Here is an 18,479-nt window from a genome sequence, read left to right on the forward strand (position 1 = left end):
ACCCAATAGTTTACTGACCTAAGCAGGTTGTAACGCGCATCAAAGTATCTTAGATCTACGTATGCATTACCATACGTCTTGTAACTTAGCGCTAATTGTAGTATGAGAACCTGGAAATTAGTTGTCACCTTAAATAGTTACATGAATTTCTGTTCCTCAGGAATGAGTACTGATCACCAAAAGATATATCGAAAATGCATTTTGCAGCGCTACGGTGGTGTATAAACAGATCAACAGAAAGAACTGTTGAGTTTTCAAATGGTAAATAAACCGTATTCCATAGGCTGACTATGCAGTAGTAGCATACAACAAAGCTGAAGCAGACCCGCACTCTCGTTATATTAACTTAACCATTGACAGTACAGATTGTTTTCCCTGCGGTACAAAAGTAAGCTTAACATTTAGCCAGTTTTCTCTGGATGAACTGAACAGTTGCTGATGAATAAATTATCCGTTTCTAGAGTGAATCATTTTGCTTGTCAAAACGAGCAATCTATTTTATACGAAATTTTTTGTTCTTAAATGCAACTTTAATATTATGGTTGTTTCTTATGCTTTTTCGTATTAAAGGAACAGTACTTTGTGAAAGAAAACTCCCAGTATTTTAGCATCGCACAAGTAATAATTGATGACTCGTAACAGTATATTGCATGAAGTGATGCTTTTTTTGTTTGACCTTGTTTGGCGTGTGAGAACACATTTGATATTTCATTCGTATGAAGCATTTTTCCTCCTAAGAATTAATCGGAATTGACAAAAAAACATGTAAGATATATATGTATGAATATATAAAGCATCAGATTGCGAAATGTACATAGAAAACATAAGCTTTAAGAAAAATATATTGTACACATAGTTATCTTTTTACTCTTGTTTATTATCAGCTAAATATTTATGAGGACTTATTTAAAAAAGATTGAACGTATTCAGTTAATTGAATACATTTTATAAATTTAGAATTGTTTGACGTGGATAGTACAAGAGATGGTGTAGATTTTTGAAGTGGCAACTCAAGCGGGTTAAAATATTTTAGCTCGTCGTCATTTCCAGGCAACGCTTTGTAGATATTAGTGAAGTAGTGTGGTAATTGTTTTGTTGTTAATTCAGATGTTGGTTTAGTTTCTGTTTTACCGGGCGAGTGTTTCTTGCCACCAGGCTTTTCTAAAGGTGAATCTAAGCTCTGAATGCTTGATGCCGATATTCTGCGTTTGTTTGAAAATTTCAGTTCAGACACATAACCAACAAGTTTATTGGTAGTAGAATTGGCATCACTAATTGGGATTATGTTGTCTGTCGTTAAAGACTTCTGGCCATCTCCGTCTACTTGATTAACTGCTCTTAACCAACGCATTGGACTTACAAACGTCAAACGCTTCAGAAGTTGTACAATGGGACTGACAACAACAGATTTGTCTAATAAGTCTCTTTCACCGGACATTTCCCTATAGAGAAAAGAGAAAACACATTCTGTTAAACCTGGTGAATTTCAACATCCATATTACAGGCTATTTTCATTCGCATGAAAGCATAGGTATTATCTCGTTCTTTTAGTGAACAGTGTTGTCCATCTAAGTCTTGTTCAAAAAATACTAAACAATCCCAGTATGACTCAATCTGCTGATAATCACTGGATGGCTGGTCGCAAAACGCCAGCCAGTAAGTTAGTGACATGTCATATTTGTAAACGGTCACTACCTAACAGATAATTAATGAAATTTTTCCAGGCACTTAGACCAAACTGGGTAAAGTGAAGTTTGAATACGAAACCTAATAGTTTAAATTTAAGTGTCCTAATCACTAAGCTATTGCTCTTCAGGATACATTGTTATCTTACTTGGTATTCGTTGGTAGGTGTTTCCGGTAACACGAATCTAAGGCCTATCACATTTATCACAAGAGCTATCAATTTATAACGGTTACATACTACGAAGCAAACACTCAGTTTTGACTAGGATTTTTCTGTTTTTCGCTTAGGAATCTTTCAGTCTCCGTAAATTAATATGCAACCGAATATCCACCGACTCGATGTTTTCATCTATCACTTGTTTAATATTAGTGAAAACCATATAAGTTCAAAGAATAAACTTACTCATGAGAATGAACATTTGAGTTTGTTTGCTCTGAGCTATTTTCCAAACTATCATTTAATCCATGAATACAACCTTTATCTTGACGATAAGATAGCCAACGTTGAGGGTTAGATGACGCAAATAATTCTCTGTTAATTGTTGAGTTGCTTTTAGGAACTAATTTTCCACGGATAATAGGTGTTGCAGGAGCGAATACATCGTTATTGTTATCATTGAAAAGTGAAAATGTTGAAGAGAGCGTACAGCCGGTCTGACTGACATCTTGCAAAACATTTGCTAGAGTACTACCTTCAATATTACTGTTGTCTAAGCAATCCCCATTACTGGTAGTTTCTTTTAATGGATGATCAATGTTCAGTGATGAACAATTAGACAGATAATCTTCTAAAGCTAGCAAACCATCTTCAGAGCTTAAGTCAATGTAATCATCCAAAAATTCCCAATATTCATACCAACTTGTCCCGAAAACACGTGATAAATACCTGGAGTAAAAAGTGTATTTACTAAGAATTTTTGGATACATAGGATATGTACATCAAAAAACACGTCTATTTAATAGGCTTTAAATTGCACTTTTCACGTGTAGGCTGATTCCACTACTCGACTTCACAAAGTTAAGCATGTCGAGAGTCGAATGCTTTTCAAAGTACTCCTATTGAGAATCGTATGTGTCGAGTTGTTTGGTGGTTTAAAGTATACGAGGTCACTACAGTCGTCTATAATTCCTAAAATAAACCATTGCCAGAACTAGAAGTCAGATTAATATCCATTCAGACGTATAAACAAAGTTGGTTTCTTTTATAAGGCGTTCTATGAGTTCTCATAAACAAACCAACTTACCGTCCTTGGCGTTCATATCCTTTTTCCGAATCAATTAGACGAAGATGTGAAAAAGATTTGTAGTCAACAGCATTTGGTGCATTGTATTGAAGCCATTTTTTTCGAAATTCAACAGCCTATAACAACATGAAAATTGGGACGGATTAGGCATCATATATAGTTTCCTATTTTGGGAAGTTTTACAAGTTGATGTTAAACATTTAACAAATAATTAGATGAAATTCGACTCGTATAGACTAAATCACTTTTTTAGGTCGCATTACTTCCATCAAAAAGACTAGGTTGAATGACATGTAACAAAGTGATTAGTGCCGGCCCTTATGCTTGAATTCGAGTCACATAAATCCATTCACAACTAGAAGTATCAGTTAAGGGCTCTGACATCAGTTCGGTTAAGATTAGATCTGTGGTTAAAAAGTTGGTAATCTGACTGCAGAACTGGGTTGACCAGGTTTGGATCTGATGGGAAGTATTAGTTTCTTCAGGTTGGCAGATACACCCTACCGATGAAAACCAAGCACTTGTTCTAGGTCCACGGATTGTTGCTGACTGTCGTTAGCTATTTAAAACAAAACGAATTACAGCACTACGCGGATTTAACATAATCGATGAAATATGACACCGTTATATTGTTCTATTTGTGTGTTTTGATTAGTTGGGGTAAAAAACGCATGAGAATCAAATGAATGTTTGTAAATCGAGAAGCATTTTCATGAATTAGATTAAATCTCAAATAATTCTTACGACTAAGAAATATCAACTAATAGAATATGAATAAGGGCTCTCTACATTGCAGTCCACAGGTTTGAATAGTCGACTTTTTACCCCATTTTATTAAATTTGGTGTACAGTAATTGGAACTTTCAAATACTTTAAACTGTACTGAGTTATACTCTATTTTCTTTTGAGCACACAGTTATCTCTATCTACAATTAAGTTTTAGGAACCAAGGTGAACATCAATGAGTCTGAACAAACATATTGTGAATAGTTTCTAATAAAAAATTGGGTAGTTGCTTTTAGATGAACTAAAAAGATTTTATCAGATAAATGGGAGACTTACTCCTACAGTACTAAAAGTTAAATCAGAAGTATTTGTTAGGGCTTGTGGAGCTTTTGTTAAGCGGTAGCTCAGTAGTTAGAGCAATCGACTTATAATCATAATTCCCAGGTCTGAACTCTGAGCCACCTGCTTCGGTATGTGCGGCCAGGTAATATCATTAGTACTAACACTTAGTGTGGTCCATAGCCAAGCACCTGGTGAGTGAGTTGGTTCATAAAGAATGGCCTGGACATTACCATTTAGTAACAAGATTGACCATTTGCAGAAATACCAACAAAGAAAAAATGCAAACGCTTACAGATAAAATTCATACCCATCGCGCAAACTAGTGTTCATCTTAACTAAGTAGCTAGGCGGATAGCCAGTTGGTATTTGAAATGAAAGGTACTGGGCTACAATCTCAGTACGAAAATCAACACTGAAGTACAAGTGAGTTCAACTGACGAGTCCTGGATGAAACAAAACACCCCCCCTGGATTCCACTGCTAGCCACTACCCAAATCTACTGTAAATTGCGAATACTGCTATTGGACAATGTATGGATTATCTAAATATCCTCATAGTATGGTTAGACTTTGTACAGAATTTTTTATAGGATTTAACGAAAGAGAAATTCAACCAAAAGTCACAAGTTCTATGCATAAAGTCTAATCTTTTAGTAAGTGATCAGCGAATAATCTGTCGCTCCTGGATGGCTTTTGAGAGATAAATTGCAGTAATACACAAAATAAACAACTCTCTGACTAAGGCTGTGAAATTGATGCTTATTGTATAAAGACATATGCCGAAAAAACTGGAGTAATTTGTTAGGATTGCTTACCCAATAATGGTTGAGTGTTGAGCACATACATAAAAATGATGACGAAACAAACTGGCCATAAAATAAATTGTGTTTAGGGATTGGATAATATTTGTACTGTTTGCAATAACTGGTACAATCTAATAATCGAAATTGGACGTCGAGAGTATAGGATACGCATTAACAGTGACAACTAATGATCTACACACCCTAATAGGAGGTTAGTGCAATAAACAACCTGTACATAAAGTATGGATGTGAGTTCATGTTTATTTATTTAAGTATAAAGGCACGACTGTTTACTGTCAAATATTTATCTAGCATCATGATAAGTACGAGCTCTCAAATTCGTTGAGAGATGTTAAAAGCATCAAGTAATAAGAAGTTATGATATGGTATAGATTTGAAGTGCTATACATTAGGATTGTACCGAAGCGAACTGAAAGTGTGTTTAGTCCCGAACAGGATGGGATATGCGTCCTATAGTATGGTGAAGTAATTTCAACTTTGAAAGCAACTGTGCAACATAACACTGAGAGACGGAATCAAAGCCTTTCTGAATTTCCACTCGCGGTATCCTGAAAATTGCAACTAATTATCGTCCTAATCAGGGGAACTTCATTTACAGAAATTAGGTCAATAAGAGATTCAGAAAAGCTACAGTCTAACCGACAAAAACAGTAGCCGAAGTCTTTAAGATATAACAAATTTCGATACAGTAGGAATGATTATCGGTACTACACATAAGGATAGAGAGTTTTACTACTTTGACCAGCGCTTCGATAACCAAACAAATAGGTTAGATACTTTAGTTTCAAAAAGGGATTGGTCTGGAACCGCTCTTGAGTCCGAATTTTTCGAATGACAAGTAATTCGATCACTAGGTGACATATATGCATTCCAATGATAAAATAACAAGCACAACATGTGAGTATAGATTTATCACAAGACTGCTGGTAAATAATAAAAACTTTAGAACTGGGACAATACTTCTGACATTAAAACTTTCAAACTTTAAAATATCGTGACTGTACATCAGTAATTCTAATTGATTAAATCAGACAAGGAATATGTCTAAAATAAGAAACATTTAGGAAGATATTACTCAACACAAAAAGTTTTCTCAACAAGCTTGGCTCACTGCATCACTCGGCATTGGTCCTGAGAAGCCTCGTAACCGGTGAACATTGCCATTAATCTTAACTTTGAGACAATCCCCATTCTCCACCGAACTCCTGAAGAAATAATATTGATTGTTTTGTGTAGGAAATGGTTTCACATGGGTTGCATTTTTAAATGTTTTACACGAATTCCGTGCATACAACCCTAACATCGTTTGAAATTCACGCGTGTTCAAGGGTGCTAATATCCTAGTCTTTATTATAGCTGGTTCTGAAATCTCCACATCTGCTAATACAATGTAACTACAAAACAAAATAAGAAAAATGAAAATTACACTTGGTCAGACGCATTATAATATCAGCAATAATTAGAGACTCACGATCTCGAGGAAATAGAATGTTGATTTACTGGTATGTCTAAAAAGCACGGAGAAAAAGTGATCGACGGTCAACGTTCTCCAGAACAGTAACGTAAACAAAGTAACTGGATCGTATGTTCGGCTACTTATAGAAGTGAAATAAAAAAAAACCACTTCTAGAAATCTTTATGACGATTGCACTGCACATCTACATACTTGAAGTAGATTATGTAACATAGTACGTGTACCCCACTATTAAAAACAGAGTGATGAGCTTGAAGCTATACTTTTTGAATTCGATTTACACACTTCTTTAATGTACTTGGACTTCATGCAGTAAGTATGATCAAATTAGTTTTTACAGATAGTGAAAAAAAAGAAAGTTATTTGATGCCACAGTTGAAAGGTCAGGTTATTTAATGAAAACCTGATAAATCTTCAGAACATATTAATTCATTATTTCTGTATGTATGATACTAAAATCAGTTAATAAAATGTGACAGTAAGACAAGTATGTTATAGTGAAAAGCCAAATATACAACCTCATCCAATGAGCCATGTACGTTAAGATAATGTACATTTCGCTCGGATACATTTTTAATTGATTGTTTTAGGCATACAATATTCAACTTTTGGGTCACAAATGGAAAACACACTTTGTCATGATAAATCTAATAGTCATGATTTCTTATGAATCATTTTAAGGTCTAAACAATAAATGATCAACATGCTTCATTACAAGACTGTCGAATTTGAATCCGTTTTCATTTACTAGTAGATAAGTACAAGTTTATCTACTCGGTGTTGAGTGTACTCTTGGTGTAAGGTTTTATGATAACACTCAGCTGCTCAAACCCAGTGGTCGAAATATGGATGTGATAGTTGTCTATTAGAATTAAAATCATACTTTTCAAAAGAGAAGCGGGATATTTTTGATTACGCACCGACATAAGCAGGGAAACCAATTATGATCAAAGAACAGTGTTTCATCTTCACTCGGTGGGACTTATTACTATTGCAAACAATTTGTAACCAAAACTGGATTGATCTTAAGTGGTGCTAAAAGTCTAATAGTGAACACGGTATAGTTAAGCCATTAAGTCGTAATACAATGGTCCGTATTATTGAATTTCGTCGATTCGCTGTTTATTTGATTGGATTTTATCGAATCGCATCACTTGTGGCGTAGGCGAAATATCTATCTTACAAACACAGGGCAAGTTTGTTGCACAGTAGTTCGCTCCGTCCTACTTTATGGGTATGAAAAATAGCCAATAAGAATAGACGATATTCGTAGGTTACTGGTATTCGATCATATGTCTTCGAAGCATTGTTCGTGTACTTCGGGACCACGGAGTAAACAATGTCTGGGTTAGAAATAGAGTACTAGGTGAAGATGGGAAACCGAATGATGAGGTAGTAAATCTTCGTCAATTGAGGTGGTTGGGACATGTGTTACATATGCCCGACTACTGCCTACCTCGACGAACAATGTTTTCCGGAGCGGGAGCATGCTGGAGAAAATCTAGAGGCAACCAAATTAAAACATGGCATAAGTCCGTGGAGACATTGACTATTGGAATGAACCGCGTAGATAGGTACAGACCACCCGTTTAGGGTACGTGTGATCATCGTAACCAAATATTAAAAACTTTGAATCATATGGCTGAAAATCATTTGCAATGACGCAGGTGTATTTACTCTTTGTCATCATTTGGATCCCAAATTCTTAAATTCCTGATAACTTTTTTTTCATTTCGAGTTAAAATTCACTCACTGAGATTTTACAAATATATTTTGACTCCTTAATGTTTTACATTAACTCCGTACCCAATCACTGTGAAACTGTTCGTTCAAATTTAGACGAAAGTTCTGATATAGGAATTTTGGCAGTTATAAAAAATCAGGAAATTACGATATTAATATTAAACGTGCCAGTATTGAAAAATAAAATCAATAAAGACCCAACAACATTTGAATAATAAGAACTAATTGTACCTCTCATCAAAAATCTGTAGAATTCTATTAACAATGTTAGTGGGACAATCGAAATCCGAATGGGGGATTTTCTCTTGACTGGTCAAACGAGTAGCAGCCAAATCTACAGGCGTATGACCTGCAAAGTTACGAGGGTCGAGCTTTGTTAATGGATGACGTGCAAGCATGGAAACACATTCAATATGTCCATATTTACTAGCGAAATGTAGGGGAGTTTCAAAGTTCTGTAAAACATAAACATTATATTTTAACTGAGTTGGTACGTTTGGTTGGGCACTGTAAGAAATTTGAAATGTAGTTGTACAGAAGTGAACATAAAACTGAGGAAACCGTGAATGACCGTTTACGAATAAATAAAAACTTAACACAGATCAAGAAATTCAACTACCATATTACGTGAGTTTTATCCCGATTTATTCTGTGACTGTAAACTGAGGATTTACTCTGCAACAAAATTTGTTTTTAAACTGTTCCAACACTTTCAAGAATAGTAAAAACCAAAACGACTTGGTCGAACGCTTTATCCTTGACTTTATTTAAGAATAAATGTAAAGGCTATTAGTGTTTTAGGTCCAGTACACTAATTTGGGTGCAGTTCTTGAGCTACATGTATTGTGGCATTGGAATTAATGTGGTAAATGCAAATATACAACTAAAATATTTTCTATAAAACATTGCCGTTAGATTTCATTCTCTTATTTTTCTAGAAACGTTCTAGGTATTAAGATACGTTCTATACGGAAAATATATTAAGAAAAACAATGAACAACTCGTTACTGATATGAGATAACTCAGACATTTGAAGTGGAAAATTTTTACAGAATATATATATATATAATTCAGAGACAAGTCTTAGTGAATCTAATCGGATTTATGTGTTGGCCTTCTGAGGGGAGATTCAGGTCTTTCATGAACCTGATCTCGGAAAAACTTAGTACAATATGACAACTATGCGTTTTTGTGCGACATATAAATTACCAGATTTATTCCATCCCTCATGAATGCGTCTAATTCTAGTATTTTCAGCAACACATACAATACGCATACATGACAATTTCCGTATTTAAGATATTTTAAGTCCATCGTCAGTTTTGTTTTTACTTACCTCGAACTATTTTTAATCGCAGATATTTATACGTGACAACACAAAAACACTATGAAACCGAAAAATTATTGTCCACGATGTCTTGTGGTGAAAATTATTAAATATCGACAGTTAACTCACTCCAAGCTCAGGACTATTCAAATACAGGTCTAGAACATACTGTTGACGCCAATAAGACGCTTCTTTAGATGCACCTGGATACAGACGTTCCCAAAATTTATCAGAATCAATACAATTTAGAAGAAACTGAAGTAGGTTGACGTTGCCTTTCGAAGCAACCACATGTAATGCATTATATCGAAAGCGTATCTTCAGTTTGGCGTTCGTTGTAAAAATAATCGGAAAACATGTAAAACAACTATGTAAAAATATCGTTTCTCATGTAAGACCAACGAAAATTGAAATATAACAAAAAGATGGCGGGCATAAAGGAGGAGAACTAAGTATATAATGAAAGAATGGCCACATTAAAAAAATTAACCAATATGATTAATTTGATCCCTTATTACTCAAATCCTTAAACCACCAAGTTATCTTTGGTAACGATGTCAGCATTCCCTATACTTGACTTGAACATGAGCTTTTATTAGCGCTAAAAGTGAATGTAAACGGAAGTGATTTATAATTAGAACCTAATAGTTGAATATTGATACGAAATAACTATTTCGTGTTAATATTCAGAGCTTATGACAAACTTTCATCGGAACCGATAAATTCAAGTGTTCCTCAAGGTTGTCCTTCTCCCTTACTTTTATTTAACCTTGTTGCAGACATTTTTTAGAGATGACACTTTCACCGTCCGAATTATCAAGAATCGATCTTTTACCAAGTGATATACTTGTTGACTTAAAATACGCAGATGGTATGGTTCTGTTTGATGTTGGGAAATACAGTATTCTGAACACCTTATGGAACAGTGCAATGATGTTGGGAATGCATGTTACTTCAGGATCGGTCCGGGTCAACGCTTGAACTAATGATAGAGAGTAAATTAGTTGGATGTGCTGAGCAGTCCACTCATCTTGGAAGTCTCAGATGAAATCTCGGCAGGAATGCAGAAATACCAATTGGCTTTTGCCAGTTTACGTCACTTATGGTGTATATGCGATATCTGTTTGTCAACTAGAGGATGTGAAATTTTCTATTTTCAGTAAGCGCCTGGTGCGCGTTTAGATATGGAGAATGCGAAGTCACCAGCATGAACAACCCAACGTTAAAAAGCCTACCAATGATCGGCCTGATGATTTTTCGCCTTAGATGAACCGTAATTAGTTTGATATTGGCTTAATGTTTAATCTACCTTATGTTGACTGAGTTTTAAAAGTTTATATACACTACCCCGAGTAAGGTTTCACTGCCAAAAAACACCTTTTGACTTTTTAACACATGCGGTACTAACTTTATTGCCTACTGCTCACAGAAAATTCCTCTTGAGCTTCACTTACATGGGGTAGAAATATGTCATCCTTAGTTTTGCAAACTAGTACACAAGAGGTTTTATAATCCCCACGATTAGAAGATACCAAACTTCGTCTATTAGACTTTTGACCAAAATCGGTTTGAACTCCCAGTATTACTTTAGGCATTTTAATATCCTAGTACGTCTTGGGGAGCTATAAGTTGTGGTTTATGGTGAGTAGTCCATTAGAACAGCCAGATGACTTACAGGTTATGCGTAAGTATATATACATATATATACATGTAAGCAAAGTAAACAAAAGATCTACGCAACACGTCAACTTTCAAATGAAACTAGAGGATTGTAAATGTTCAAAAACTGAACTAACTTGCAATATTGTGGGTGTGTCACTAGTCGTTACTAAAATCATCGGGTTCTCGTCTACCATTTGTTTAACGACATCAACGTTCCCACTATCTAACATTGATCGAAAACGAATTAGGGTTTGTTGACTAGCACTGGGGTATGGACTGCTTTCAACATCAGCTTTGGGTGACTTAATTTTTGTATACAAAATATCCCAACTTACTGGAGGGTAGGGGTTGGAGAGGTTTTCTTCGTCAACTGGAGTATTCGCAAACTTGTTGGCATCCACATGGTTAGCAAATAACTTAAGCCTAGCACCCGTGATACCACGTAACTTTAAATAAGCCCTCTTAGGATCCACAAAAACTTCACCTTGACCTTTACTCAAAGGAGAAGCCACAGCATAAAAACAAGCTGAAAAAAACTTCGCTGATCAAATGAAACTATTACCCTCTGACTGGCAATCGAAGAATTCGTCATCTGAATCATAGCCTGGTTTACTATCCATACCAGACACATGACTAGGACTAACCTTGACATTGAAATTTCGGTAGTTCATTTTCAGTCCAACATTCAATATTTTCAGTCTTCAGTTATAAGGATAGTAGGTTGGTGAACCAGTATTAATCCTGACACATTTCTTTCCAGTGAAGTTTCAGCTTCTCCTTGAAAGTATTCACTGATGAGGCTGATACCACTTGTTCGGATAAGGCATTCCAATCATTGACTACTCGATGAGAAAAACGGGACCCCTACTTTAAGTTCATTAGATCGTGGTTTACTAACCTTCTTGCTATGACCTTGGAGATTATTAGTGCCGGAGGGAGTGAAAAAATAAGACATATCAACACACAAATCATAATTAAAGATACGAAATGTCAGTATAAGGTCACCTCGTGTCCTACGATAAGACAAGGGGAAAAAATTAGGCGTTTTAAACGCTCATCGTAAGGGAGTTTAGAAAGACCCTTCACTAATTTCGTTCCGACGCGCTGGACACGCTCAAGCGAGTTAGTATCCTTTACCAGACATGTGCTAGCTGTTTGGATACAGTACTCTAAATATGGTCTAACATATATTGGATATAAAATTCGAAACGTTTCCTCGTCGAAAGATTCGAACACTCAGCGAAGTGACCATAACGCACAAAAACCTTTGACAGCGGCTGCTTTGCAATGCGTAGTTGTTTTTAAATCATGACTTAATACTACTCCTAAGTCTTTATGCTCTTGAACGCATGGAAGAGGTTTGCCCTCAATAGTATAATGGTAACTATTACCGTGACCGATGTGCATTAGCACACTCTTCCTAGCATTGATTTCTAAGCCCCATTCTCGAGCCCATCTAACTAAATCGTCTAAGTCAGCTTGAAGATCCAGATGATCAGCCGCCATTTTTATTGTTTTTCAGATTTTTACATCATCCGCAAATAATAATGTCGACGACCTAAGTAACAGCGGTAACTCACTAACGTAGAGAAGGAAGAGCAAAGGGCCTAAAATGGTGCCTTGAGGTACACCACTTTTGACCGGCTTTCAATCGGATAGCGTTCCGTTGATCCTCACTCTCTGTCTGCGATCACATAGGAAGTTGCCTATCCACTCATGTACAGTAACTATTATTTCGAAGCTCGTGAGCTTCTGCATAAGACCTACGTGTGAAACCTTGTCAAATACTTTGCTAAAATCTATGAATATCACATCGACAGGCAGACCGTTATCTAGGGCTGCTCTCCAATCCTATCTCGCAATAAGCAAGTTAGTCCAGCATGATCGCTTGTTACGAAATCCATGTTGCTCAGGACCTAACAGGTTGTGTAAGTCTATGTGGCTTAGCAACCTAACCCGAATTATCTTTTCAAGTAACTTAACGACTGTGCTAGTTAGACTGACAGGCCGGTAGTTAGATACTAGCTGTCTCTGACCATCCTTAAATATAGGACTGACTATAGCGTCCTTCCAATCTCTAGGGAGTTGAGCGAGTGAAAGGGACATGTTGAAGAGTGTCGCGAGCAGTTTTGAAATAATGTCCGCAAGAGATGACAGCAACCGTGGATGTAACCCGCCAGGGCCCGGTGTCTTACCAGGTTTGAGGTTAGTTATCAACGGAAGGACAGTTTCCTCAGTCACCTGTGCAGATTCCATGGTTGGTATCTCGGTGTGAGTGGGACAAGTATTTGTTACAATAAGCGTAGAGTAGACTTCGCTAAAATAGTTTGAAAAGTTTCAGCTTTTGCTCGATCTGATTCAGCTAGTAAATCTGAATTTTCGTGTAACAGTAACGGGGGAATACCATCACTACGTTTCATTCGCCGTTTAACATACGAAAACAATCGTTTTGGACAAGTACGACTATCACATACTAACTGTCGTTCGTAAGTGGTACGGGATTTTGCTATGGTTTTCCTACAGATATTACGGAATTTTGGGTACTCACGCTCAAATAGTGCATGATTTGTCAACAAGAATAAGTCCCAGAAATGTTTCCTACGCTTTAACAGCTTTCGGGTTTCCTTATTAATCCATGGAGGGCAATGTGATAGCTTACGTGCTGACCATGGGATAAACGGTGACGTTACGGACTCGAATGTATCCTTAAACTTATCCCATTCATCTTCGATCAGTCCATCCGCGTCGACTGACCAATCAGTCGAGATAGCACAGTTTCTGATTGCCGGAATATTGGCTAGCCAGTTATTGGGACGGGGTGGAGCAGATACGAATTGTATATCATGTGTCCTAAACCTAAAGTGAATTGCAATGTGATCGCTGTTCACTAGTGGGAGAAGGTGCTGAATATCAAATACATCCACACAGTGGTGGGTGAGGGTGAGGTCCAGCAGTGATACATTGTACAAGTGCACACCGAATAACGGTTGGTAAAAGGTCGCTATCGAAACTCCACCTGGAGTTTTAGGTTCTATCCAGTCGATATGCAGTGCGTTGAAGCCCCCTTCATGAGACAACATTCTGCCATACTTCAAGAACAGATGTGTCTTAAGATAAAGTCGTCAGCAAGACAAAACGGACCACGGTATATTCCCCCTATAGTCACTAACCCATTTCTAGATTTAATCTTACAACATGCTACCTCACATGTACCACTAACATGAGCCTCCGATATGATTGATTGTATGCGAAAGTGATCCGTAACGTATAACATTATCCCTCTCCCTTGCGACTTAAAACTCTATCACTTCTATTACAGATATAGCCTACAATGATGGGAGAACATTCTATATCTATTGTGAACCAAGGTTCTGTAACAACAATTATATCGGGACATAATTCTTCCACCATCAGATTTGGCTGGGACGTTTTATTTTTAAGACTACGAGCGTTCGTGTAGCACACACTTAAGGTGTTTTAGCAATCAATCGTCCTACCCATACAGGCTTCGGAAGCATTGGCTTCCAAGACCTGACTACCCAAAAACCCTTAATGGTAAGGTTATTTTCGCCATTTAATTTGCGAGTCCTCGACTCCGTAAGAGCGTTCTTCCACTTGATTCGATCCTCAAGCGACCAATCTGGTCAGGTACGGATATTTGAGTCACGCGTTTTTAGTGCGTTTTTCAATAATATGTCTCCTTCTTCAAAACTCCCGAGAACCAGCTTCAGGATTCTTCTTGGTTGGGTCTCGCCTCCAACCCATTTACCAAGTCGTATTACTTTTGTAGTATGTACCCCTGAAACCTCTTCAGGTAGTACATTTCTTACCACAGACTCCACTAACTGCAGGTCATGTGAATGTCTTCTAGCAGGGTCGTTGTCTTTCGACTCCTCTAGATTCCAAATAATTAAACTAGGGAGGGGTTTAGCTTCCCTTGAAATTGTGTTCACAGCTTTCGACCGTGACGTTAGATCCTGTATTTTAACTACTGGTATCTTACGATTAGTTTTTATTGTAACAGAGTCTTGGGAGTTGAGCGAGTGACTCACAACAGTGTTAGATGATGATTTACTTTGAGACTTTGGTGGATTGGTCTGAGAGTCCACCAAGGACTTATCAATTAAACAGTCATTAGTTTTAGCTGTCTTTCCTACTCTTCTGCGTTTTCGCGTCATCCCTTTTCCACCAGTGAAAACGTCTACATTAGAACAACTCGGGACAGTAATTGTCTTATCTGGATCACTAGCCGCGGCTGTAGCAATACGGCCACCAACGTCTAATGAGGTGTCACTCATTGATCGTTTCGGGAGAGAACGTTTAACTGCGGGTTGCACAGGTAGATGTCTGGCTTGCGCCATGACAGCACTTACTACACTAATGCAATCTTCGCCATCAGTACCCATGTTACCAGTACGGCCCTCATCAACCTTCTTATTAGCCAACATCAGGAGGCTAACTGCTTCCTGGATGAGTAATGTTTTGCTCGAGCAACAAAAACTACAAAATCAGTTAGAGTTGGGCTTTGAGCGCCTTTTATATGCAGTGGGGCTTAGTCGGGTGCACATCTTATGGAACCACCTATTACACTCATCACATTGCATCCCTTCCTCAACGGGAAATAAGCAATATGATTGTCCACATTTATGAGCAGATCCAGTCATCTTGAAAATCAACTACAACGGTGACAAAAACAGGATATGTAAAAGGATTCTCAAACCTTAACTAAATAAATCAAGTAAAAGTCGACCAAGTATGCTTCCATGCAATAAATACACAAAAATTAAAATCGAAACACTCAATACAATATCGCTTTAACTGGGGTAGATGCAATTAAAGTGTAAACTGTAGTTTTGATGCGTAATTTACGACCAAAATGTTGATTAACCCAACGAGAAACAACACCACTGTCCTTCTAAATATAAATCGCTTCTCGTTATTTCAGACGGTTCCACGTCTTTAGCGATATCGAGAAACTGGAAGCCGGGCCGTTCGTCTGTACTGAACCTAGGTATATTAACGATAAAAGAAGAAAAAAGAAATTGGTAAATCACAGTATAATACTATCCTTAGTCCTGAAGAGTATATCAAGTTTCCTCCTAAAGGACTCCTGAGAGGTCGCTTGGGCTAGCTCAGCCGGTCGCGAATCCCGGCTTTTGACTACTCCTAAGGAGTAAAAGTTGTGTTTACGATCCCTTCTGCTGTGTTATGTCTCCAGTTTCTAGGTGTTACCCCTTAGGTTTGTTTTGGAGCTAAACTTAAGTAGGCGTTTAACGGGGTGTCCAGGAGTGTTTAGGATGCTGGAAGCCGTTAGAAGGTCACCTCTAAGGTGCCTATACCCCAGTGGGTTAAGATTTAGTGCTCAGAGGTGCCCTTCATAAGGCTTGAATTTGAGTCTCCGAAATGATTTCGTGGCTCGCCGTTGGATACGCTCCAGAGTATCCTTACCCTTTGAAGCAGCAAACGAATTGTCAAATGTAATAGTGCTGCGAATCTACAACATTGATGCCGGCGTCATCCGTTTCACTGGACACATCCCATCTGAAAGTGCTCGATCACGCATCCATACCAGTCATGAGTAGGCAAGCCGTGCTATTCATCTCTTGCGACTACTGGCCAGCCTAGATAAAACACTACTTAACATATTGGTGACCCAACAAATGTATCTCCTAACTTCTTCCTTCCAGACTTTTGATTTGACTTGATCGATACACAAGCAACCAACAAACGGGAAATAAAGGGAGCGACACCACAAACGAAGGGGTAAAGTCCATTTTTCCCCCTACGTCGATTCTTTACGGGAAACATTTGGACATTTATGTTCGAAAAAACCCTGTAGTCTGGATTCGAGTCGTGATTGACTATGAACACCACTACAAGAAGACTACGCGCCAGTTAATAATAATAATAATAATTTATTCTCAAATAACAGTTTGTTACATGAAGCATGCCAGTTTACAGGCAAGATCAAATTGTTACAAATGATACAATATCCACTGTAGTAAATTACTCAGCTGGGTTGATAATTTAAAAGATATGAATGTAGATAGTTTTAATCAGTATCACAGTTGGCGCGCTTCATGAAAGTTGCGTTGCGAATGTTCAACTGATGGTCAAGGATAGGTCCATTGAAGGTGGGAGCTTCTAAATGTCGCAACCTTATGTCCCTTTGGGATGTCTAAGGCTTTGAGGATGGTGCAGGATGAAATCTTTCGTTCCATATCACAAGGGGGCTGAAAGAAGGAGCAAGTACAAGAAACGACGAGAGGCAGAGTAGCCAATATTCATGAAGGAATGTTTAAGGTATGATCACTCAGTCTAATTTTCTTTTATTAAGGTATTTGTTAAGAAAGAGCATTTTAATAGGTTGAAGAAAATAAGTGTTAACAAGGTGTGGGTGGACATACAACTGACAAGTGGAGGCGATTCGGAAAGGAGCTGAGATTATGGGATTATGTGTGGTTATGAAATAAAATATAGTGCTAGAAACAGTATTGTGACATACAATTGGCTATCTTCCTTTTTTTCGAAGCTATTAGAGCCCCTTACGTTTTTTTGTATTATTATTTTTTTAGGTACCTCTCATTGCCTTCTCGTAGCGGGGGTGTTGTTTACGAAAATGACAGGACGAAAAGCGAATGTCTGGCGCTTCAACCGGATCCCAAACCAATGGTGCACATGGGCTCCAGTATTCTGAGGGAACAAATGGCGTATGAACCAATCGTTGGTCACCGGCTACCATGAGACTGCATCTCCTCACGATGCTCCACTGCCTTGTGAGTTGGACCTTTAGGTCAAAGGCTTGCGGTGTGGCCCCCTAAGATAACCACCTGCTTCGGTTTGGGCACCCGGGCAGTATCACAGCCCACACGCAAATGAACTCTCTGTGTCTATGGAAACTATTTTTCTCGCTTGGAAAATCAATCAAATGATTCAAATTATTATCATTACTATTATTGTCATTATTGTTACTATTATTATTAGTATTATCACCATTACTATTACTATTATTATTATTATTTACCACATTATTCACCCTCTTTTATACTTATACAGTGGCTCGTCTTTGGTGGAAATTCGACTGTATCTAAACGTTCTCGAGTTACTGTCCGGTTGAAAATTGCATGTTTCTACTGAATATGAGTACTGAAGCAGTTTTCCTGAAACAGCGTGCGACATTCAAACTGGATGCCTTCAACCTTCGCACACTTATGCAGGTCGGACAACAGATAGGGCTGGCTATGTCTTTGGAAAGTCTTCATATCGTTTTCTGCTGTATATCCGAGACCCGTATTCAAGACTCTGGTGAAATACTACAAATTCGCTCTCCATCTGTCACTTCAAAAAGCTTGTTTTACATGCGCTTATCCGGGGACCCTGTGGCATCTTCGTCTGGTCTTGCTGGCTTTGGTGTCGCACTAAGCGCTAGAGCTGAGGCAGCACTAATCGATT

At 37.7% G+C, this 18,479-nt stretch overlaps 1 protein-coding gene across 2 annotated transcripts; it reads right to left on the minus strand.

The window, feature by feature from the left end:
• Nucleotides 1-849: 849 nt before the first annotated feature.
• ANKLE2_1 (Ankyrin repeat and LEM domain-containing protein 2) lies at nucleotides 850-11,698 on the minus strand (the record flags this gene model as incomplete). 2 transcript variants are annotated; one of them, XM_051216435.1, is made up of 8 exons in its annotated part: nucleotides 850-1,442; nucleotides 2,090-2,572; nucleotides 2,931-3,046; nucleotides 5,933-6,215; nucleotides 8,270-8,493; nucleotides 9,495-9,683; nucleotides 11,162-11,553; nucleotides 11,590-11,698. In XM_051216435.1, the coding sequence occupies 8 exons, from the start codon at nucleotides 11,696-11,698 to the stop codon at nucleotides 893-895; spliced, it is 2,346 nt and encodes a 781-aa protein (XP_051067024.1). In that variant the 3' UTR covers nucleotides 850-892. The 2 variants fall into 2 exon arrangements, with proteins under 2 accessions (XP_051067024.1, XP_051067025.1); XM_051216434.1 differs by lacking the exons at nucleotides 850-1,442; nucleotides 2,090-2,572; nucleotides 2,931-3,046 and having other exon boundaries at nucleotides 3,688-6,215; nucleotides 11,162-11,329; nucleotides 11,363-11,553.
• Nucleotides 11,699-18,479: the final 6,781 nt, after the last annotated feature.

Source organism: Schistosoma haematobium, chromosome 4 (assembly GCF_000699445.3).
Source record: "Schistosoma haematobium chromosome 4, whole genome shotgun sequence".
Classification (NCBI taxonomy): domain Eukaryota; kingdom Metazoa; phylum Platyhelminthes; class Trematoda; order Strigeidida; family Schistosomatidae; genus Schistosoma; species Schistosoma haematobium.